The sequence below is a fragment of the Pituophis catenifer genome, unplaced genomic scaffold (assembly GCF_029215685.1).
Source record: "Pituophis catenifer annectens isolate HBS135680 unplaced genomic scaffold, rPitCat1.0.hap2 SCAF_4, whole genome shotgun sequence".
Taxonomy (NCBI): Eukaryota; Metazoa; Chordata; class Lepidosauria; order Squamata; family Colubridae; genus Pituophis; species Pituophis catenifer.
The window spans coordinates 51333987-51355687 of NW_027256884.1; the positions used below are offsets into that span (position 1 = coordinate 51333987).

General features: G+C 41.3%; 1 protein-coding gene across 1 annotated transcript; it reads right to left on the bottom strand.

Annotated features, from left to right (window-relative positions):
• Nucleotides 1-3240: 3240 nt before the first annotated feature.
• On the bottom strand, nucleotides 3241-19812 carry RS1 (retinoschisin 1). Its single transcript, XM_070943594.1, has 5 exons — nucleotides 19423-19812; nucleotides 12045-12150; nucleotides 10238-10379; nucleotides 5442-5637; nucleotides 3241-3411 (listed from the first exon to the last, which is right to left on the bottom strand). The coding sequence occupies exons 1-5, from the start codon at nucleotides 19810-19812 to the stop codon at nucleotides 3259-3261; spliced, it is 987 nt and encodes a 328-aa protein (XP_070799695.1). The 3' UTR covers nucleotides 3241-3258.
• Nucleotides 19813-21701: the final 1889 nt, after the last annotated feature.

The following is a 21701-nucleotide window of genomic DNA, read 5'->3' on the forward strand; positions in this document are numbered from 1 at the left end:
TGAATTTCCAAAACTACAATAAACTGTACAATAAAAGTAGCAATAGTATAATTTATCTGCCACCTTAAAACTATGGTTCTGAATTATTTTTTTAAAACCGTTACCACAGTGACTAAGGAATCCAATAAATGTTGGCATGGGTGGTGCTCCAAATCCTATCCCTTGCCTTCTTATTCATTGGCTAGTTGCTCCAACTAAATTCCCACCCTTCTTTATTTTTTAATCTACAAATCTCAATCTGAGCAAAGTATTTTTGGTTGGAAAGAGCAGGTGAGAAAAGTACCACTGAGGCAGATGAGCAAAAATTAATGGGAAAACCAGATAAATATGGAGAGGTTGGCCACAGCTTTGATCTCACTCTGTCCTCTGCTCCTTCCCCAAAATCATGTCAATTTCCTAATGACAGATTTAACCCTATGGGATTAAAATACGGTACTTTGCAAATTTCAGTGGGATTTTTTCTTGTGGTTATAAGGGAAATGCTTCCTTTGTGCTGCTGCTGCTGCTATGACTGGCAGCTATGACATTAATGTCACATAAGGAACTACATAATAATAAGCACCCTTCATTAGGTATGGATAGTCCTCAATTTACAACTATTTGTTTAGCAACATTTGAAGCTGTAATGCACTGAATAGTGTTTATGACCTGTCTTTGGAATTCCCTTCCCTCTTGTACACTCTTGCTTGATAACTGTATCACTTAGCAACAGAAATTCTGGTCTCAGTTGACATTGTAAGTTGAGGATTGCCTATATTCCAGAACTGTGATGGCAAACCTATGGCACGCTTGCCACAGGTGGCACACAGCATCCTCTCTGTGGGCAAGTGAGCCGTCGCCCCAGTTCAGCTCCGTCGCACATGTGCGTGTGCCTTCCACCAGCCAGCTGGTCATTGGGTCTCTGCCATGCATGCGTGGGGGCAGGGCGCATGCGTGGGGTCGTGCATGTGTGGCAGAGACCCGACAACTAGCTGGCTGGTGGGAGGCACGCAACAACTGAACTGGGGCAATGGTTCATGTGGGGATGGGGCCTGTGCAGGGGGGTCACGCATGGATGCGTGGGGCAGGGCGCGTGCAGGGGGCCCATGTGCACATTGCATTTTGGGCACTCAGTCCGGAAAAGGTTAGCCATCACTGTTCTAGAAAGTTGGTTTAGTGAAACCCTACTGAACCATAAACCATCTATTGCAAGAAATCACTTCTGTTCTGTTAAGATAATTAAAAGCTAGTAAGATTTGCATTCAGCCACAGTGAATGGTCAGGGTGGTCCTCACTGTAACTTTCTATGCTATCAATATGGATATGGAACTCAGCTGAGCAACAAAGGCACATACACCTCTAGGTTCAAAATGAGGATAAATTCAGTGACTTGGTCTATTTAAAAAATCCTAACCTAATTACGGTGTTAACAATGGAGACATGATTGTTGATTTAAAGCATAGCTATTTGAAAAGGTAATAAAAACTGTAGAGAGAAGAATTAGAATTACTTTTATTTAAATCTACATTGCTTCCATAGTAAATTACTGTATAAAAAAATAAATACACTGTAATTTCATGGCTAATCCAAGATAAAAAAGAACATCTGCTCAGTAAAATTAGCTTTGTCTTTATTAAATTGAATGATCTTACATTTAAAAGTTCAATAATTATGACTAATAATTATTAATAATCATTTAAATACCTCTGTACATCTATGTAACATTTATTTCACCGAACTCCTGTAGGATAATTATTCTATATGCTTACAATATCACACACTGAATTTGCTACATAAACACAAATCTAAATGCATAATTTTAGATTTGTAAATTGGAATGTCTAAAAAACTAAAGAAAATTAAAAGAAAATTGTAGTATTATTGACATTAGCTATATGACGTGATTCATATGATACTCTCATAATATCTAACTCATTAGCAGCCAGAATATTCATTTATTACTAGAAGAATACCATACTTCTACCAATATTTTATGAAATCTAGGACATTGTAGTCATACTTAATTTAATAGAAATCTGAAAGGAAGTGTAACAGAGTATAAAGATTAAAATATCACTAATAAATTATAAGTAATGTTTTCCTATAATCTGATTGAATTTAAATGAATATACAATACAGAATTGCAGAAAGCCTAGGTCCATATTTTATAGCATTCCTTTCACGGTTGGAAGAGATACAGAAGGGTGGGTATGTGGGTGGGTATGCGTGCATGTACTGTATGTGTATTTATAGGATTTTCTCTTAAAATTAAAATTGGTTCAACAGATTGTTTTGATAAGAAAAATGTTCAGAGAAGGAAAATGCAATCTTTAGGGAAAGGTTAACACACGTGAAGGTCTTCACTTGGTTGGTTTATCCAATCATAGAAATAAGACTCTCCAAATAGTATGATTTTTTACTGTAGGGGCTTCTGGGAAGCATTCCTTCTTGGCCAAATAAGGTGAAATTTTGGAATTTGTAAAATGCACACGTTTAAAGATTCCCAAGTTAGGAAAAACTACACAGGTAGTCCTCATATAGTAAGTACCTCATTTACCAACCATTCACAGTTGGAAAAATGATTAAAAAGTAACTTTATGACCAATCCTCATAATTACAACCTTTGCAGGTCTGTAAAGCAAAGGAAAGCTGAAGCAAAATCATAAGAGCAGTTTTGGTTTCACTTAATTACTGTTTTGAATAATGATTGAGTTGCCAGTCCCAGTTGTGATCACTAAATCAGGACTACTGGCGATATAGCACGGCAATAAAATGTTACCACAGTTCCTCACATAAGAATGGAATGATGATCTACATTGGTCAGTCTCACTTTTGTTCCTCTATTTTTGGGAAATGGTAACATAATGGGGAATATCTTCAGAGAATGCACACTAAAGCTCTGAAGAACATATATTGTATAATGTCTACCAGAACCTACAGTCATCTTTGGTTAACTTGTAAGAAATCTATATTTCTTTTTGTAGAAGCCATTTTTTATCTGCACTGAAACATATGGCTTTCCTTTTACTGAGGTGTAAGATCCTGGATTCAAAAATGTAATACAGGTTCCAATTTATTCCATCTTGATTTATTTTATTAATATACATAATTATATTAACTTCCTGAAGCTGCAGAGAATATAAGTCACAGGAGGTATTCGATAAGGTGTATAATTTTAATAGATACTGAACTCATAGTCAGTGAATTTATTTGTTGTATTAATTATACAGTTATATCTTTCTTTTTAAAAAACCATTTCTTCCCAGATGATTCTGAAATTTAAACACATTTATTCATGCATTCCAGCAGCTCCATCCTGATAGCAATGCGCACATGCCAGCCAAGGGGTATCAACCTTATGTAACGAGAAACAATGGGTGGGCGCAAAAGGTTCTGCACACATGATGATCTGTCTGAATTTCCATAAAAAATCTAGAGAAAATGAAGTAGGAGAACAAGGGGAAAAAAGAGAGCTTAAGACTTAACATTCTTCTAATTTTGCACCCAAAAATTTGGAAACAATTATACTGCCTTAAATGACTGTGCAGTTGACTTACCCAATAAGGTTGCTGATAGTTTGCGCCTAGAAACAACTACCATAGAAACAATTACTAAATTCTGCTTGGGGAGAAGAACCTAACTCTCCTTGATTAAAATATGTTTATATACTGTATTAGTATTGTACTCAGCATCTTCCCTCATCCCATATACAGTTTGTTAAAGAGTTTTTAAAATTCTAATATAAAGGTCATAAGTGACTGACATTGTGCTTGGTTTAAAATATTTCACGAAGGAAGGCAAATATATGTGTCCCAGGATAATGTTGCAGGATCCAATCTGGGTCTGAGTTTTTGTCTTCTGAGTTTTCAGACTTGTGCTGGAGCCCATCTTCAGGGAACTTCTGTCTAGCAGAGTATGTTCTTTGGGCTATTCTGTGTGTGGTATTTACATGGTATATGTGGCTTTTTAGTTGTTGATTGGGGTGCTAATGGCTGGCTATTAAGTCATTGGCTGTTGTTTGCTTCTGCTGCCAAGCCCTCGCCTCCTAAGTACTTGATAAACTGGTGGTAAATCAGCACTCCTGTTGATTGACTGGGGGGGGGGGGAGGGGGCTATTTCCCAGGCTTCAATCACTTCCCTGCCTGTTTTTGTATCTGCTCGTCCAACAATCTTAGTAGCTGCAAAATTGAATGTATATCCTTGTTCATTGCAGTGTGAGGCTACCAATGAGTTCAGGTCTCCTTGTCTGACCACTCGCTTGTGTTCTTGCAATCTGGTGATTAGCTTTCCCTCTCCCCCATGTCTTTATAAACCATATAAATACCACACATGGAACAGCCCAAATTACACACTCTGCTATAGAGAAGTTCCCTGAAGAATCCAAAAGCCAGGAAGACAAAATCTCTGGTCCTGGTGACTGACCCAGATTGGATCCTAAAATATTTAACTTGATTACATATTATTACATGGCCTCACCCCTAGCACCTTTATTGAGCTATTTTCAAATACAGGTTAAGTGCTCTTCTAGAAGTGCACTAAACTTGTTTTCAGGCTTCTTTTGAATACCTGCCAGCTGTTGTTAGATTATTTTAAACACAATTTAATAATCTTCTGAAAGAGTACTAAATGTGTGTTCAAAATGAGCCCATGTTGCATAGTATAGTGGGAATTTCTTCATTCTCCAATATGCAGCTACTACCCACCCACCCCACTCTGCACCTGCCATCTTTTAGTCAAGCTGGTCCCTCTTTCCAAACCAGTTCTCAATAGATACAAGATGGGCATTTTCTTGGAGGCCTGGCAAGTGTGGGGCAGGAGGAAGTCAAATTTGAATGGCCTGGAAGGGCAATGACTAGAGATTGCAGCGGAGAATGCACATCTGCATCAACTTATGGTGGCCAACAGTTGTTGGTTGAATATTGACTAAATGGTTGATGAAGTATGCCAGATTGTACCCATAATAAAACTTCCATAGTTTCTTGCCTGTTTAAGTGGCAAACTATCTTTAAATACTTAACTACTTTAAGGCTGACTTAAGGCTGACTCAAATATTGGTTGGGGGTGAGATGAAGGTAACAACATAAAGACACAGCAGGAAAAAAAGAGACTGCAAGACCATGTTCATACCATAGTTAAGTATACACTGGGAAAGGCCCTAAGTGATTTGGGTTAATGGAAATGCATGAGACAATGTTGATAAAATTAAGAGATAGAAAGGAGTGAATATAGGCATAATATATTCAGCTGATAATCTAGGGTTTTCAGAAGAGGTCTGCTTTTATACATGTATATCCCAGATTGGTCAGTTGTCCAAAATGGTATAGTAATTGTAGTCTCAAATTTAAGTCAATGGAAAGGATTTAATGGCATTCTTTATTCACCTGGAAGCTGAAATATATGCTATTGGAATAGATACAAATACTGGGACTTCTTCAGAAAAGGGGAAGGGATCTTATACTGACCCGATTGTTTCCTGTTTGGTCCTTGTAATAAACCCAGTTCAGATTCTCATCAGTCCTGTATTGCACACTATATTTTGTCATCCATTCATCTGCATCACATCTTCCCTGTGTAATTATTCCTGAAATAACTTTAATTTCCTTCACGTCAATCTGCAGCCACTGGTTTGTATCTTGGTATTTGGAGAGCCAGGCACACCTAGAAGAGTTATGGAAGGAAGGCATTGATGGTTAAGTACATATCTTTATAAGGCATACATTTTGACTCAGCATCCATAAACAACTCCTCTTTAGAGGATGAGTCAAGAGATTAATCTGAAGCCAGCAAATGGCCAGAACCTGGATCAAAATAAGCAGAAAAAAATTCAAGTCCAATGATCCAGATAATGATCCTGATAAAGACACCTCCAAACCACTCACTGTAGGGTGGAGCTCTTGGAGTCAGCCATTGCATTTTGTTTGATCTCTGGATGTTTGGAAGCCTCATGCTAGCTCTCCTGAATCCTGGAAACAATTATTTCATGTAAACAATTACTTTCCTTCATCCTCTGACCACTTATTGTCCTGTTGAAGCTACAAGTTTCAACTGCCTTGCATACTCAGATGTTTTTTTGTGAAATAGGATATATTTAACAGTAAATGAAAAAATTCATCACATGATGCAATGAAAACTGAGCTACTTCTGGAACACATATCCTTTGAGGACAGTTTTGAGAGAGCAATATGATGGATTTTGCTCCCTATCTCTGTGTTATGCAATTTTTTGAATGATGAATTTATTTCTAGCAAACTTTGGGAATATCCTTGCCCTCGATGTCTTTTTTTATCAAGTTTTTTATTTTATATTACATATACATATCAATGTGTGAACAGTGTGACACCTGGGTGCCATACATTTCAGTACAGATAAAATAATATTATTGATCATATCACATTCATCCAGCTTATATATTTCTAGTAGTAATACACATTTATATCAAATTATAATCTTTCATTATTTCATATTGTTTAAACATACATAATACTACCGCCATTCAGTTTCTAAACCTCCCTCTTATCATTGCACTTGTCTTATTTTATAAAAATGTGTATATTAATATTCCTCCTTTCTCTTATTTCTGTCTTTATTCTAACTTTTCTTCATGTCACCATTATATTAAAAGACGTTCTCTTTGTATTACAATACTATCCTTCATTATTTCATTGTTCAATATTTAAATATATAATTCTAATACCAGTCACAATTTATTTAAACATACAAATTAATTCTATTCATATTCTTTACATTCTTCCAATCTATATGATTCCATTATTAATACACCTGTTTGTATTAAAATATATTCTTTCATAATTTTATTACTCATTATTTCACTTTTATTCCACTGCAAATCATAATATTTAAAGAAACTCAATAATACCATTATTCAATCTCTAATTTCCCATTTTTAATACTTAGTTTTTATTCATATTTCCCATATTTCACTCTATTTATATTAACATACTATCCATTGTTTCATTATTCAATGTTTCAATATACTATTCTAATGCCAATCACGATATTATTTAAACAGATTAACAAAGTTGGAAGGGACCTTATAGGTCATCTAGTCCAACCCCCCTCTAAGCAGGAGACCCTACACAATTTCTGACAAATGGCAGTCCAATCTTTTCTTGAAAGTCTCAAGTGATGAAGCTCCCACAACTTCTGAAAGCAAGCTGTTCCATTGGTTAATTGTTTTCACTGTCAAAAAGTTCCTCCTCATTTCCAGGTTGAATCTCTCCTTGGTCAGTTTCCATCCATTATTCTTTGTCTGGCCTTCAGGTGCTTTGGAAAATAGGTTGACCCTCTCCTCTCTGTAACAGCCCCTCAAATATTGGAACACTGCTATTATGTCTCCCCTGGTCCTTCTCTTCACTAACTAGCCATGCCCAGTTCCTGTAACTGTTCTTCATATGTTTTAGTCTCCAGTCCCCTAATAATCCTGGTTGCTCTCCTCTGCACTTTTTCTAGAGTCTCAACATCTTTTTTTATAGTGTGGTGAGCAAAACTTGATGCAGTACTCTAGGTGTGGTCTTTCTAGGGCTTTATAGAGTGGTATTAATGCATACAAAATAAAATAAAATAAACATATAAAATAACTCTATTCATATTCTTTGCTTTCATCCAATCTATATAATTCTAGTTATACACATGTTTATATTAAAAAAGATTTTTTCTTTCTTCTTTTTCCTATCTGCCTCCTATCCATCATCTCTTGTCCGCATCAATAGTTTAATTCTTATTCTTTTTTTGACGTGCCCCCCATATTCTTCTCTTAAATCTTTATCTCTGTTTGTATCTATGTCTACATCCTGCCTAGTCAATTTAAGTGTTTTTCTCCCATCTCTACCCTCTTCCACTGTCTGGCTTTGAAATTATCAGCCCGGACCCCTGTCTCCCTTCACCAAGTATTTTCCTGCTCCTCCCGTTCTCTTTTCAGATCTCTTAGAATGTTTTCTCCCTGATTTGATTAATCAAACATTATTAATTTTATTGATGACTCCTTGTTATCTTCTTTTCATTGACTCCTCAATTCTGTTTTTCCCTCTATTCCTTCTGGTAGCTCCTTTCTTTCCTGGGCATCTTGGTCATTGGTCATTGTGCTTTGTATAATATTTTCCAATTTTTTATCTATGCCATCCATTAATTCCAAAATCGCCTTATGTTCTTTCTGTATCATATCCTTTATGCTTTGAAACATCCAGTCCATCTCATTCAGAGTTCCACTCGTTTCCTCCTTATGTTGCATCTTATCTTGTTTTAATAAATTCTACTTTTGGCCAATAGCCTAAGAACTATTTATTCAAACCTGAGGTTACTCTTCAAAGTAAACACTAATTACAGTTCTTTATGTTCCATAAGTAGCCAGTCATTTCCATCTACATAGTCCAGGAAGTTATCCAAGCCTCTTTAAGTCACCTTTATAGATTCAGTCATATAACTTAACATTCAGGGATCACTTTAATTAAGTGTCTTCCTTTTTCTCACATTTAAATCTCCAATGGTCATAGGATAGATGTATTTAGTCCAGTAAATATTTTCACAGTTCTTTAAATGGGTATTCCCAGGCTTGTATATTTTCCTTTCACCAGCAGGTGGCACTCTTAGGTTAATTTTCAATATTATTACTAAAAATCTGGTTTTAATTATTTTAAATTGTAATTCAATTATAGAAGCAGTGTTAATTTTTTAAATCCGTAATTCCAGCATTTTAAATTGCCTTCCCAATGTCACATCTTCCCAATTTAAGAGTCCAAATTCCTACGTTTTTGAAGAATTTTTTTCTCTCTCTTTAATCCTTTCCTTCTGGTCTGGTAGTTTTCTCAAAGTGTTTGATCACCACTTTAACAGATAGTTCTGAGTAAATCCTAGATTTTTCTTTCGGGGTTAACTTTCAGGTTAAAAAAAAAAAATCCTCTCACTCAGTTCCACACTGTTCACCAAAATCTGCTCAAGCTCAAAGCTTAATTGGTCATCAGCTGTCCCAGCTTCATGGCAGCCATCTTAGGCTATCTCTTCTCGTTGTGGCTGAGAAGGAAAGTAAGCCCCAGGTCACGCAGGAGAGCTGCGATTCTCCGAGACCTCGCAGGGCATCCCTCTTTGCTTCACCGCCCCTCCAAGGCAGCTTTGGCTCCTTTCAAAGCCCACCAACAGGGAGAACTCAGCACGGAGACACGCTTTCTGTGTCTGATCTCACCGCGATGTCAACCATGCCCTCTATGTCTGATTAGACTCAGTTTCCTCTTCTGTAAACTACATAACTTGGTCATGATTTTTAAAATTAACCTTTTTGGTAGGTTCACAAATCAGGAAAGACAAGCTTATGACTTATAAATCTCGGTGACTAGGTTCAAATAAAATGCCATATAAGAAAATCACATTAAGCTTTATCATGTTTTATGAAATAGTCTCAATTTAAGAGTACTGTATTTATTGAGTGCAAATGTCACTGACCTTGTTAATCTCTTATGAAAAATTATTGAGAACTCTTGCACGCTGCTTCATAAACCTTCATCTGGCCTAACAAAGTTATCATTTCAATATAGATTTTATTTATTTATTTATTCAATTTATATGCCGCCCTTCTCCGGAGACTCAGGGCGGCTTACAATGCGTTAAACAATAGCCTTCATACTTTTGTATATACCTGCTTAGTAGGGCTTTCAGCACTCTCTAAGCGGTGTTCTTTTTTTAACAAAGTCAGCTTATTGCCCCCACAATCCGGGTCCTCATTTTACCTACCTCGGAAGGATGGAAGGCTGAGTCAACCTTGAGCCTGGTGAGATTTGAACTTGCAGTAATTGCAGGCAGCTGGCAGCTAAGTGCTACTTAACAGCACTTTAGTCCGCTGTGCCACCTCCCTCTTCCTGCTTCATAAGCAGCAAAGCTGCTGTTATTTTTTTCATTATTCATGTAATAGAATAATGTCAGGAAAAGGAGGAATATCTCAGGCATAAAGGAAGAGCTTGAAAAACAGCCATCACAACATGATTCAGCACAACACAAAACCTTATTTAATGCACCATTTTGTTCTGACAGTATCTAAATACCCCTCAGAAGCTCACAATGACAGAAACAGTAACCTCCACACATTTTTCCCAGCAACTATTAATGGAAGTAAATATTTATTATTCTGGGATCATAAATATATATTTTAAAAGTCATTGTTAGCCTCCATATATTATATAACAAAGGTTAGAGGTTAAAACATCTTTTGTATAGCTTATTGGTAGAAAACATGTCTTGTAATGCAGTTTACCCAAATCCTTGTCCGTTAAGTCGGGCCTTGTTTGCAGTCCATGAAGCATACCACCCAGTGTACTGCTCTAGATTGGAACAGCTTATCTGATCTGGAGTGACAGCTGCTGATTCAAAACCAAGAGGCTTATGATAGGGGCACTCTGTAAAAGAAGACAAAGAAGACATGGAGAGGAATCAGTGCAGATTGGAGTCAAAAGATTTAATTTTTGCTGCATCCAACTCCAGAAAGCGCTACACTTAATTTTATTAACAGGATGAGACATTGAAGAATGATTGAAGTTTTATTTCTTATTTTCTTTTGGATTTGGAGAAGTTTGGGGATTTAATTTTGCATACTTTCAAGCAGGGAAGTAGAAGTTGTATCATTAGAAAATCACCAAGTCCCACAATACTATAAACCAGTATTTTCAAATAGGACACTTACAGCTGCACATGAGTACAATTTGCTATTGAAAGGATATAGACTGGCAAAGTCTATAAAATCTAGAACTTTATATAAGGAGGTATTTTAGTTTAATCATTTGACAACTTGGAAGAACAGCCTGGAGTTGTACATTCTAAATCTAAAGTCTTTAGAAATGAACCACCATCAATTTACTCTTCTTGTTTAATTCACAGAATTAATATCAATAGAATTTAAATGAATGTTTCCTCTTATTTCACAAGAGCTCCTGTACTGGATGTAACGTTCTGTTTTCTGTTTTGTCTTTTTTTTTAAATGCATCCCCTATTGTACCTACAATTGTGGCGGTTTCTGTAGTGAAGGCATTTTCTAAAGCCATCTGGATAATAGAGGTTTTCACAAAATTTGTAACAATCACATGTATAGTATTAAAACAACAAAGACTAAAATGAGTTAAAACACCTCCAGAGTAGCAGGCTGCAATATTTGCAGGCAAAGCAAGTTTAATTTTAGTAACGCTAATCTTTAGATAACTCAGCTGTAATATACTTAAGAGGTAGCCTTCTGTTGTAGAAAATTGCAGTAGACTAAAATAATTATCAAACAGATGTCTGGGGACTTTCAAATCAAGTACATTAATTATTTAATGCTGCTATTATTTACTTTAAAGTCAATTCAGTGTGAGAAGGGTTTTCTCCTCGTATTAAGCTTTTTCCCCCCTATATTACAGCTTCTTTTGTTTTGAGTTATATATAATTGACACTTTAAGAATCCATACTGCATTTAATGGAGGAAATACCATATTTTTCAGAGTATAAGACGCACATTTCCCCCCCCTAAAAGAGGCTGAAAATTTGGGTGTGTCTTATACTCCGAATGTAGCTTTTTCAAAGCCATTTTTCAGCCCTAGCAAGGCGCTAGCAAGTGAAGCAATCTCCATGCTTTGCCTGCTCCCTCCGACTCTCAGCTGTGCTTTAGAAGCTTTTTTTTTTTTTATCCCCAAACAGGGGATAAAAAGCATGCACACTCAAAACCAGCAAACTAATATGTTGAAGCTGACCAGACTAAGGACGCTAGCCAGATGAATACCTGGTAGGCAAGGTTTTTTTCCTATTTTCCTCCCCAAAAACTAAGCTGTGTCTTATACTCTGGTGCGTCTTATACTCCGAAAAGTACTTTGCAAATAGTGAAGTTAAAGAACTGTAATTAGTTTAAGAATATATTTTCATTTGCTACAGGTCTTTGGGAATGTGCAGCTTGACCCAATCTAATCAATAATACAAGTCACATAAAATTTTCAAGAACATCCTGATTGATAATTATGGGTACTGTATTCCAATATGAACAATATTAAACTGAATAGGCTGATTTTGAGTTATAATAATAAAAAGATGGTACTTACCTGGCATGCAATCTAGACTGTCTGTTTCAGTGGACCACATTGAGTTTGGATTTCTTTGACAATCACATTTACAGGCTTTACTATGCCAGTGCTCTAGATTGTCATCCTAAAATAGTGCAGAATAATGCATCAACTTTGCATATACAGAGTATAAGCAGATTCTTTCTTACTTCTTAAATTCCCATTGGACTATATCAACTCTGCTCAAATGGCACCTTTCAGATGTATAATGAAAAATATTTGGGAAGTACAAGTTTGCAGAGCGTAGTGTTGCACTCTTCATATTGATCAATGCCATTTATTGCTTTATGCAGAGAGAATCATTCTTGAGTACAACAGAGAGAATATGAGGCATTCTAAGTCCTGGTCACACCAAAAGGATGGCCAATTCAACTTAGAGTATATTTTGTTTCACATCTCATTTGAGCCAAGAACTCATTAAACTGCTTTAGTTGAGCCAGTACAGTATACTATATCTTAGTATAATAAAAAGGAAAGGGTGATTGTAAAAATAGCTGAAATCACAAACATGTGCACTTGAGAGACAGAGAGACAGCTTAACAGACAGACAATGGTATGTGGACATGATCTTGGGAGACAGGGTGAAGAGACATGGCAAGAAATGGAATGGGACAATTTGCCGCAGCCAACTAACCGCGGTCAATTCACCGCAGCCAGCTCACCATGGCCAACTTGCCACAGGACAACTCGCTGTGGGACAATTCAAAAATTCAATTTAATTATTTAAAATAATTAAAGCATTATTTTAATTTTTGTTATTCACATTTCATTTTGTCCCTCCTTTGGCATCCTTTCTTTAATGATTCTATTCCATTATTTCTTTGATATTAGTGTAACTCTTGTCCCATGGCAAGTTGGCCAGGTAAGTTGGCCATGGTAAGTTGTCATAGACCTGCCAAGAAAATGGTCAGATAGCAACAGCAATAGTGTTTAGATTTATATAACACTTTAGTGCTTTACAGCCCTCTCTAAGCAGTTTTACAGAGTCAACATATTGCCCCCAATAATCTGGATCCTCATTTTACTGACCTTGAAAGGATGGAAGGCTGAGTCAACCTTCAGTTAAAAGGCAACTAGCCCGCAGCTGGAATGTAATGGGCCAAGAGGCTCAGAAGACACATACACATACAGAGTTTCTTAGGCTGTAAAGGAGACTGAGTAAGAGATGTACTTTCAGACTTGCAAGACTAATGTCAGCCTTATAAAGTAAACTAGACAGGAAACAGTGTTGGGTGAGCTAATTGTACTTTCTTGTAAGGTTACATAAAAAGACTCCTGCAAGTCTGAGAGAACATCTCTCCCTTCCATCACCTTTAAGCCAAACTTAGCAAGGGTCTCTTCTGAGCCTCTTCTTCTGCTCAAATTCTAAGCTGCCTTTTATCTGACTGTTCCCATGGCTATGTCTCTTTGCCCTGTTTCCCAAGGTCATGCCCATCTATCTTTACAATAGGAATATTACACCTTTTATTAATTCCAACTCTACTAAGCCATTTACATTGCATAGAGGTGACATTAGTATAACAGTGCTGAAGTCTGAGAATAAATTGAGCGGTGGCTAAACAAATGGTACATTATCTGCATTCCCATACCAATTTAGTGAACTCTATATCCAATTATGTATTATATTATGTATGTCTTTCTATGTCTGTTAGTGTATTTCTTCAAGTGTTAAATTTTGTATTAAGTAATTTAGAATATTAGGATGAGGAATATTCAGGTATAATAGAAGAAGGGTAATATAATATTGCTACAGTTTTGTCCTTCTGGAGAATTTAAATTCAGTCCTTATGCTTAATCATACCTTATTTATTTATTTATTTATTTATTCAAACTTCTATACCGCCCTTCTCCTTTCGGACTCAGGGCGGTGAACAGCCAAATAAAAAACATCTATACAAACATCACAGTTAAAAAATAAAGTTAAAATAATTTATAAATTTGGCCCATAATTTAAAACTTGTCAATTAAAATCAATATTAAAATTTTAAAACTAACCCTAAAATCAAGACAGACCGGCTAACTGAAAAAAATAAGTTTTTAGGGCCCGACGAAAAATCCGGAGGTCGGAGATCACTCGTATCTCTGGGGGTAGATTGTTCCATAGGGCAGGTGCCACCACAGAGAAGGCTCTCCTCCTGGGGGTCGTCAGCCGGCATTGTCTGGCCGACGGCACCCTGAGGAGGCCCTCTCTGTGGGAGCGAACTGGCCGGTGGGAGGCTATTGGTGGCAGAAGGCGGTCCCGTAAGTACCCTGGCCCTAAGCCATGGAGCGCTTTAAAGGTGGTCACCAACACCTTGAAGCGCACCCGGAAGTCCACCGGAAGCCAATGCAGCTCGCGCAGGAGAGGAGTCACATGGGAGCGCCCTGTCGCTCCCATAATCCCCCGCGCAGCCGCATTCTGCACCAGTTGGAGCCTCTGGGTGTACCCCAAGGGGAGCCCCATGTAGAGAGCGTTACAATAGTCCAGACAAGAAGTGACGAGTGCTTGAGTGACCGTGCGTAGGGAGTCCCGGTCCAGAAAGGGGCGCAACTGGCGTATCAGGCGAACCTGACAAAAAGCCCCCCTGGCCACGGCTGTCATATGCCCTTCTAAAGACAGCCGCGCATCCAGGAGGACACCCAAGTTGCGGGCCCTCTCCGTGGGGGCCAATGATTCGCCCCCAATAACCAGCGATGGCGTCAGCTGGCTATACCGGGACACCGGCAGCCACAGCCACTCGGTCTTGGAAGAGTTGAGTCGAAGCCTGTTTCTCCCCATCCAGACCCGCACGGCCTCCAGGCACTGGGACATCACTTCCAAGGCATCATTGGGATGGTCTGGGATGGAAATGTACAGCTGATAATCATCAGCGTACTGATGGAACTCCACCCCAAAACCACGGATGATCTCACCCAGCGGCTTCACATAAATGTTGAACAGGAGGGGCGAGAGGACCGACCCTTGCGGCACCCCACAAACAAGGCGCCTTGGGGTCGACCGCTGCCCCCCTGTCAACACAGATTGCGACCGGTCGGAGAGATAGGAGGAGGACCACCGCAGAATAGTGCCCCCCACTCCCAGTCCCTCCAGCCGGCGCAACATGATACCATGGTCGATGGTATCAAAAGCCGCTGAGAGGTCTAATAGGACCAGGATAGAGGAATAACCCCTATCCCAGGCCCTCCAGAGATCATCCACCAACGCGACCAATGCTGTTTCCATGCTGTACCCAGGTCTGAAGCCGGACTGGAGCGGATCCAGATAGACAGCTTCATCCAGGTACTGGGGAAGCTGTCGCGCCACCACACTCTCAACAACCTTCGCAATAAAGCGAAGGTTGGAGACTGGACGATAGTTAGCCAAAACAGCCGGATCCAGGGATGGCTTCTTGAGGAGAGGCCTCACCACCGCCTCTTTCAAGGCGGCCGGCAGGACACTCTCACTCAAAGAAGCGTTAATAATCCCCTGGAGCCAGCCTCGTGTAACCTCCCGGGAAGCCAGCACCAACCAGGAGGGACAGGGGTCCAATAAACATGTGGTTGCGTTCAGTCGTCCCAAGATCCTGTCCACGTCCTCGGGAGCCACAGGATCGAACTCCTCCCAGATAACACTCTCAAGGCCTGCCTCAGTCATCTCGTCTAAACTAACCCAGTCGGCGGCCAAGTCTTCCCAAATCTGAGTTATTTTATCATACAGATACTGTACAAAATCTTCAGCTCGACCCTGCAACGGGTCCTCCCGCGCTCCCAGATGGAGGAGGGAGCGGGTCACCCTAAACAGGGCGGCTGGGCGGTTATCTGATGACGCGATAAGAGCGGCAAAATAGCTAGATTTCGCCGCTTTTATCGTCACTAGGTAGGTCTTAATATGAGACCTTACCAGTGTCAAGTCAGACTCGGAACAACTGGCCCTCCAACCGCTCTCTAGGCGTCTTTTCCGGCGCTTCATCTCCCTCAGCTCCTCGGAAAACCAAGGAGCTAAGTGAGTTCGGTGCCGGGTCAGAGGCCACAAAGGCACGACCCGGTCCAAAGCCCCGGCAGCCGCCCTATCCTGGGCGGCCACCAGGTCATCAGCCGAGTCATGAGCTAGAGTCTCAGGAAATGGCCCAAGCTCCATCTGGAACCTGTCAGGGTCCATCAGGCGCCTGGGGCGGAACCACCTAGTCGGTTCTGCCTCCCTGCGACGGGGTACGGCGGTCAGAAAGTCAAGTCGAAGGAGCGAGTGGTCAGACCATGACAAGGGTTCAATATCTACATCCCCTATATCAAGGCCACTCAACCACTGACCAGAGATAAAAACTAAGTCCAGAGTGTGTCCCCCCATATGAGTAGGGCCGTGAATTACTTGGGTCAGGTCCATGGCCGTCATGGAAGCCATGAACTCCCGAGCTACCTCAGATGTTTCACCGATGGATGGCAGGTTGAAATCCCCCATGACCACAAGTCTGGGGGTATCAGCCGCCACCTCGGCTATAACATTGAGGAGTTCGGGCAGAGTCGTTACCACGTGGCAGGGAGCCAGGTACGTGATCAACAGACCCATCTGCACCCCACGACCCCACTTCACAAAAAGGGACTCACATCCGGCTATCTGAGGTACAGTGGTCTCCCTCAGATCAAGACCTTCTTTTAGAATGACCGCCACCCCCCCGCCCCTGCCCTGAGCTCTCGGCTGATGAAATGCACGGAAGCCTGATGGGCACATCTCCACGAGGGGAACTCCCCCCTCATGGCCCAACCAGGTCTCCGTGATACCTGCCAGGTCCGCTCCCCCTTCCTGAATAAGATCACAAATGAGGGGGGCTTTATTTACCACGGACCTGGCATTACATAACATCAGTCGGAGACTCGGGCGCTGAGACTCAAAGCAGCCCGGGGAACGGGAAGAGCTAAGGGAACCGGGGCACGCAATCGCTCGGAGATAGCGAGCACGTGCCCCCACCACTTAATATGGACCCCTGCTCCCGCCATACCTGCCCCTCCCACTCAGCGTGTTAATAGAGAAGCCCTCACTAGAGGGCATTCTAACAGTCCCCTTTCCCCCAGAGTCCGCACCCCCTACGGCACCATTAATAGCAACCGGACGGGTCTGCAACCCCCGTGGGTTTTCCCCCAAACCCACATAACCTCCCCCACTCTCAGAACCCCTTAAAAGTCTATTTAAAAAAGTCTTTAAAAAACCCCTCAATCCCCTTTTTGCGACATGCCACCTCTCGGGGTCCCAAGATCCGTCATTAAGGTGGGCCCTCGATAACATAGAGGGCCAGGCCTGCGAGAGGGGGGAATCTCGCAGCGCAAGAAGCTTTGCCCTAGAATACATTTTAACACTGGAGTGATAATACAAGTTTGGTCTAGACATGGCCTAGGTGTTTATAATGATGGTTTCAAATGTCCAGGAAGCAAGACTAAATTAATCGGAAGAGTCACCATTACCCTCTCACGGTAATGGGTAGGAGTCCTCACGTTCAGTCCAGCTGAGGGAAACTATCCAACCACCCTCTCATGGTGGTTGGCCATCCTAATCAAGGCAAGATGGAAAAAGTCCGAAAAAGTCCGAAAACCACCCTCTCACGGTGGTTTGGGCTTCCTGGCCCTAACCTTCTTCAGTTATCTTTGTATCTACTTTACAGTTCAGTTTTTTTTTAATGTAGTTATGCTATGAAGTACAAATAGTGGAAAGAATGAGCGCCTGTGTCAATCGTCCCACTACGTTAGATAGCCAAAAGGAAGTCCTGGGACATTTTTTTACCAAGTGTATAACTTTACTACCTTGTTTCCCCCAAAATAAGACCCAGTTTTATTTTCTTTTGGGCCCCAAAATAAGCACTGGGGCTTGTTTTCATGTAAACATGATTTCAGGGTGATCAGCTTGGCTGGGCGCCCCGCCCCCTGGTGCGTACACAAGAGCTAGCAAGCGTGCAGGGACCGACGGTATCTGGCAGCAGCTGCAGCCTGCCGGTCCCTGAGTCAGTGCACTCTGGGGCTGCACAAAGTGGAAGACACAGAATGGAAGGCAAGCAATCTCGATGCACCGTGCAGGTTGCAGGCAAGCTGAGAGATGCCAAGATAAGCCTCCCATGGCCAACCATCGCTCTGGATCGTCTGTCTCCAACTCAGCAGTGGACTGGTCCAGGCACATCTGGATCTCCTACCTCCCTCCCCCCCCGCCGTGCCTCTGCCTCTTCTGCTGGTGTTGCTGCATGAAGATGAGCCTCCTGTAGGTAATCACCACTTTGGCCCACCACCGCTCAGCTTTCCCACAGCTTGTGCAGCCCGTCCAGGTCACCTGCCTCTCCCCCATGCCTCTGCCTCTGCCTCCTGCTGGTGTCACCATGTGAAAATGAGCCCCCCATGGCTGGCCACTGCTCCAGCCCACTGATACTCAGCTTTCCCAAGGGGTGGGTCCAGATCGCTTGTCTCCCCCTGCCTATGCTTCCTCCTGCTGCTTGCATAGGTATTCAACTCACCTGTGCTGTGTGAGCTGTCGCTGCTGCCAGACACCGTCAGCCCATGCTGGTCACTCCCACCCTCCTTCACTAGAGTTTATTTTTGAGGTAGAGCACATGCATAAAAAAACAGGCTGGGGCTTATTTTCAGGGTAGGTCGTATTTTTGGGAAAACACGGTAAAAATGCCATGTGGTTACAGAAGTAGAAAAGCCAATTCTAATGATTGTGCACAAAAACAGTATAGGAAAACTTTCCCTTTTCCCCATGGATCTCCCATTGTCCATTGTCCACCAATCATTTACACTCTCTTTGTTTTGGGAACAATCTGGCTGCCTCAGACTTTTCCAGTTGTCGACCTTGAAGTGTTGGGTCTGTCTCAGGTTTCCAATCAGTACACCTGCATTCCAAATTTCCCTCCCAAACCTCCCTCACATTCCAATGGTTTCCCTCCCTGTTCCCATTACAGTTCTCTGGTTGCAAGCGGGTAAAGCGAGTAACCATGGCATGCTGACTCTCCAGAAAGAAGATTAATCCTACAAGGAAACAAATACACAGATATTACACCATGACCCTCTGTACAGGTTTTCCTACTGGATTCAGTATGGGTATCTAGCGTGGAACCTCTGAATGAGTCTAAGTGCATGGATGTTCATCACCGTCACCCATTTTGCCTCTGCCAAGCGAAAGCTCTTCCATAAGATTAGGTACTGCAACTTCTTAGTCAAGGATCTGCTTCACCTCAAAATCTTTTTCTCTATCTACCCATGCGGGGAAAAGCGGGGCGGCAGCTTAACTGCTGGCCTCAGTGGTGAATTATGGAAGCGCTTTAACAACTACAGAGAAACATTGTGTGAATGTGCCTGAGGGTTTTTGGTAATTTTCATTCCACCATCACCGATTCACAATCTGGATGATGGGGAAAGAACTTACGTACTCAGGTCCCAACTTCTTGCAGAGCTGCCCCAACTCCAGGAATTTCATAGACAGATACACTTCATCCCCTATTATAAACTCTTTCTGAGATGCTCTCTTCTTGTCAGCCTGCCCTTTCTGTGCCTCCTTTGTTGCTTCTAACACTTTGCACACTTTGGACCAGATGGCTTTCCAAGTACTTATCCATTCAGTTAACAAAGTTGAAGGTGTCTCTTGAGGGAGCTCTGGCATTGGCACAAATACGGTGGTGGTGGTGGCCACTCGAAAGGGGGTAAACCTCATGCTGTTGTATACAGAGTTATTGTATGCCACCTCAGGAAAGGGTAGAGGTTCAGCCCAATTGTCTTGTTCGTAGTTCACATAGCATTGAAGGTATTTCTCCAACATTCAAAAGCTCCATTTGTTTGAGGATGATGGGTGGAGCAAAGACCCTGGGAGGTGCCTAACAAGCTCAGGAATTCATGCTAAAACTTTGATGTGAATTACACTCCCTGATCTGAAATACATATTGGATACATATTGGAATGCCATGTAGCCGCTGGTACATGTGTTGTACGAAGAGTTTAGCCAGGGACTGAGCAGAAGGGATCCTAGAGCATGCAAACAATTTGGTTTCAGAAAAAAATTATCCTGTAATCTACAACTTCTACACTGCAAAAACATATGGACTACAAATCTCAATCAGGGCAAAGCAATAGACGCAATTTACATAGACTTCTATAAAGCCTTTGATTTAGTGGTATATGACAAACTACTTCTAAAACTAAAATCCTATGGCATCTCCAGATCCCTACATAATTGGATAGCCGTGTTTCTGTCAAAGAGACAACAAGTGGTCAAAATAGGGGGTGCCCAATCAAATCCTGCACATGTTAATAGCGGTATCCCCCAAGGCAGCGTTCTAGGACCAACATTTTATTTATTTATTTATTTATTATTTATTAGTCGCATTTTTATGCTGCCCAACTCCCGAGGGACTCTGGGCAGCTAACAACAAAGAATAAACAATGCAAACAATATCCCATACAAAAGTTTTAAAAAAACATTAAAACCTATACATTCCAATTCATGGCCGGGTCTTGCAAGATCATCATAGCGAGATCAACGGCCCCAGGCCTGCCGGAAGAGCCAAGTCTTCACCGATTTCCAGAAGGCCAGTAGGTTGGGGGCAGTCTGGACCTCAGGGGGTAATTGGTTCCAGAGAGCCGGGGCAGCCACAGAGAAGGCCCTCCCCTGCGGGCCCGCCAGCCGACACTCTTCATACTATACATAAATGACCTTTGCGATCATATTATAAGCAACTGCATTCTCTTTGCCAATGATGTAAAACTATTTAACACCGCTGACAATGCTGCTACCCTTCAAAAAGACCTTGACTTTGTGTCAGAATGGTCAAACAATTGGCAACTCCAAATCTCAACCAACAAATGCTCTGTCTTACACATTGGCAAAAAGAATCAGAACACAAAATACAAGCTGAGTGGACACAACCTTGTAGATGACCCTCACTCTGTCAAGAACCTTGGAGTACTCATATCTAAAGATCTAAGTGTCAAAGCCCACTATATCAACATCGTCAAAAAGGCATTAAGAGTTGTAAACCTAATCTTGCGTAGCTTCTTCTCTGGTAATATTACACTACTAACCAGAGCATACAAAACATTTGCTAGACCAATTCTCGAATACAGCTCATCTGTCTGGAACCTGCACTGCATATTGGACATTAATACAATTGAGCGTGTCTAGAAATATTTCACAAGAAGAATCCTCCACTCCTCTGCTCGAAACAGAATACTTTATGCCACCAGACTTGAAATTCTGGGCTTCAAAAACTTAGAACTACGCCGCCTTCGGTATGACCTAAGCGTAACTCATAAAATTATCTGCTACAATGTCCTACCAGTCAATGACTACTTCAGTTTCAACCACAGCAATACACAAGCACACAATAGATACAAACTTAAAGTGAACCACTCCAAACTTGATTGCAGAAAATATGACTTGAGCAACAGAGTGGGCAATGCCTGGAATGCACTTTGGTTTCATCCCAAAACCCCCAAAATTTTAACCTAAGACTGCCTACTGTTGACCTCACCCCATTCCTAAAAGGTCTGTAAAGAGTGTGCATAAGAGCACCAGCGTGCCTACCGTCCCTGTCCTAATGGAGGCTGGCTCCAGGGAATTATTAATGCTTCGTTGAGCGAGGGTTACTTCCCCACAGCCTTGAAAGAGGCGGTGGTGAGGCCTCTCCTCAAGAAGCCCTCCCTGGGCCCAGC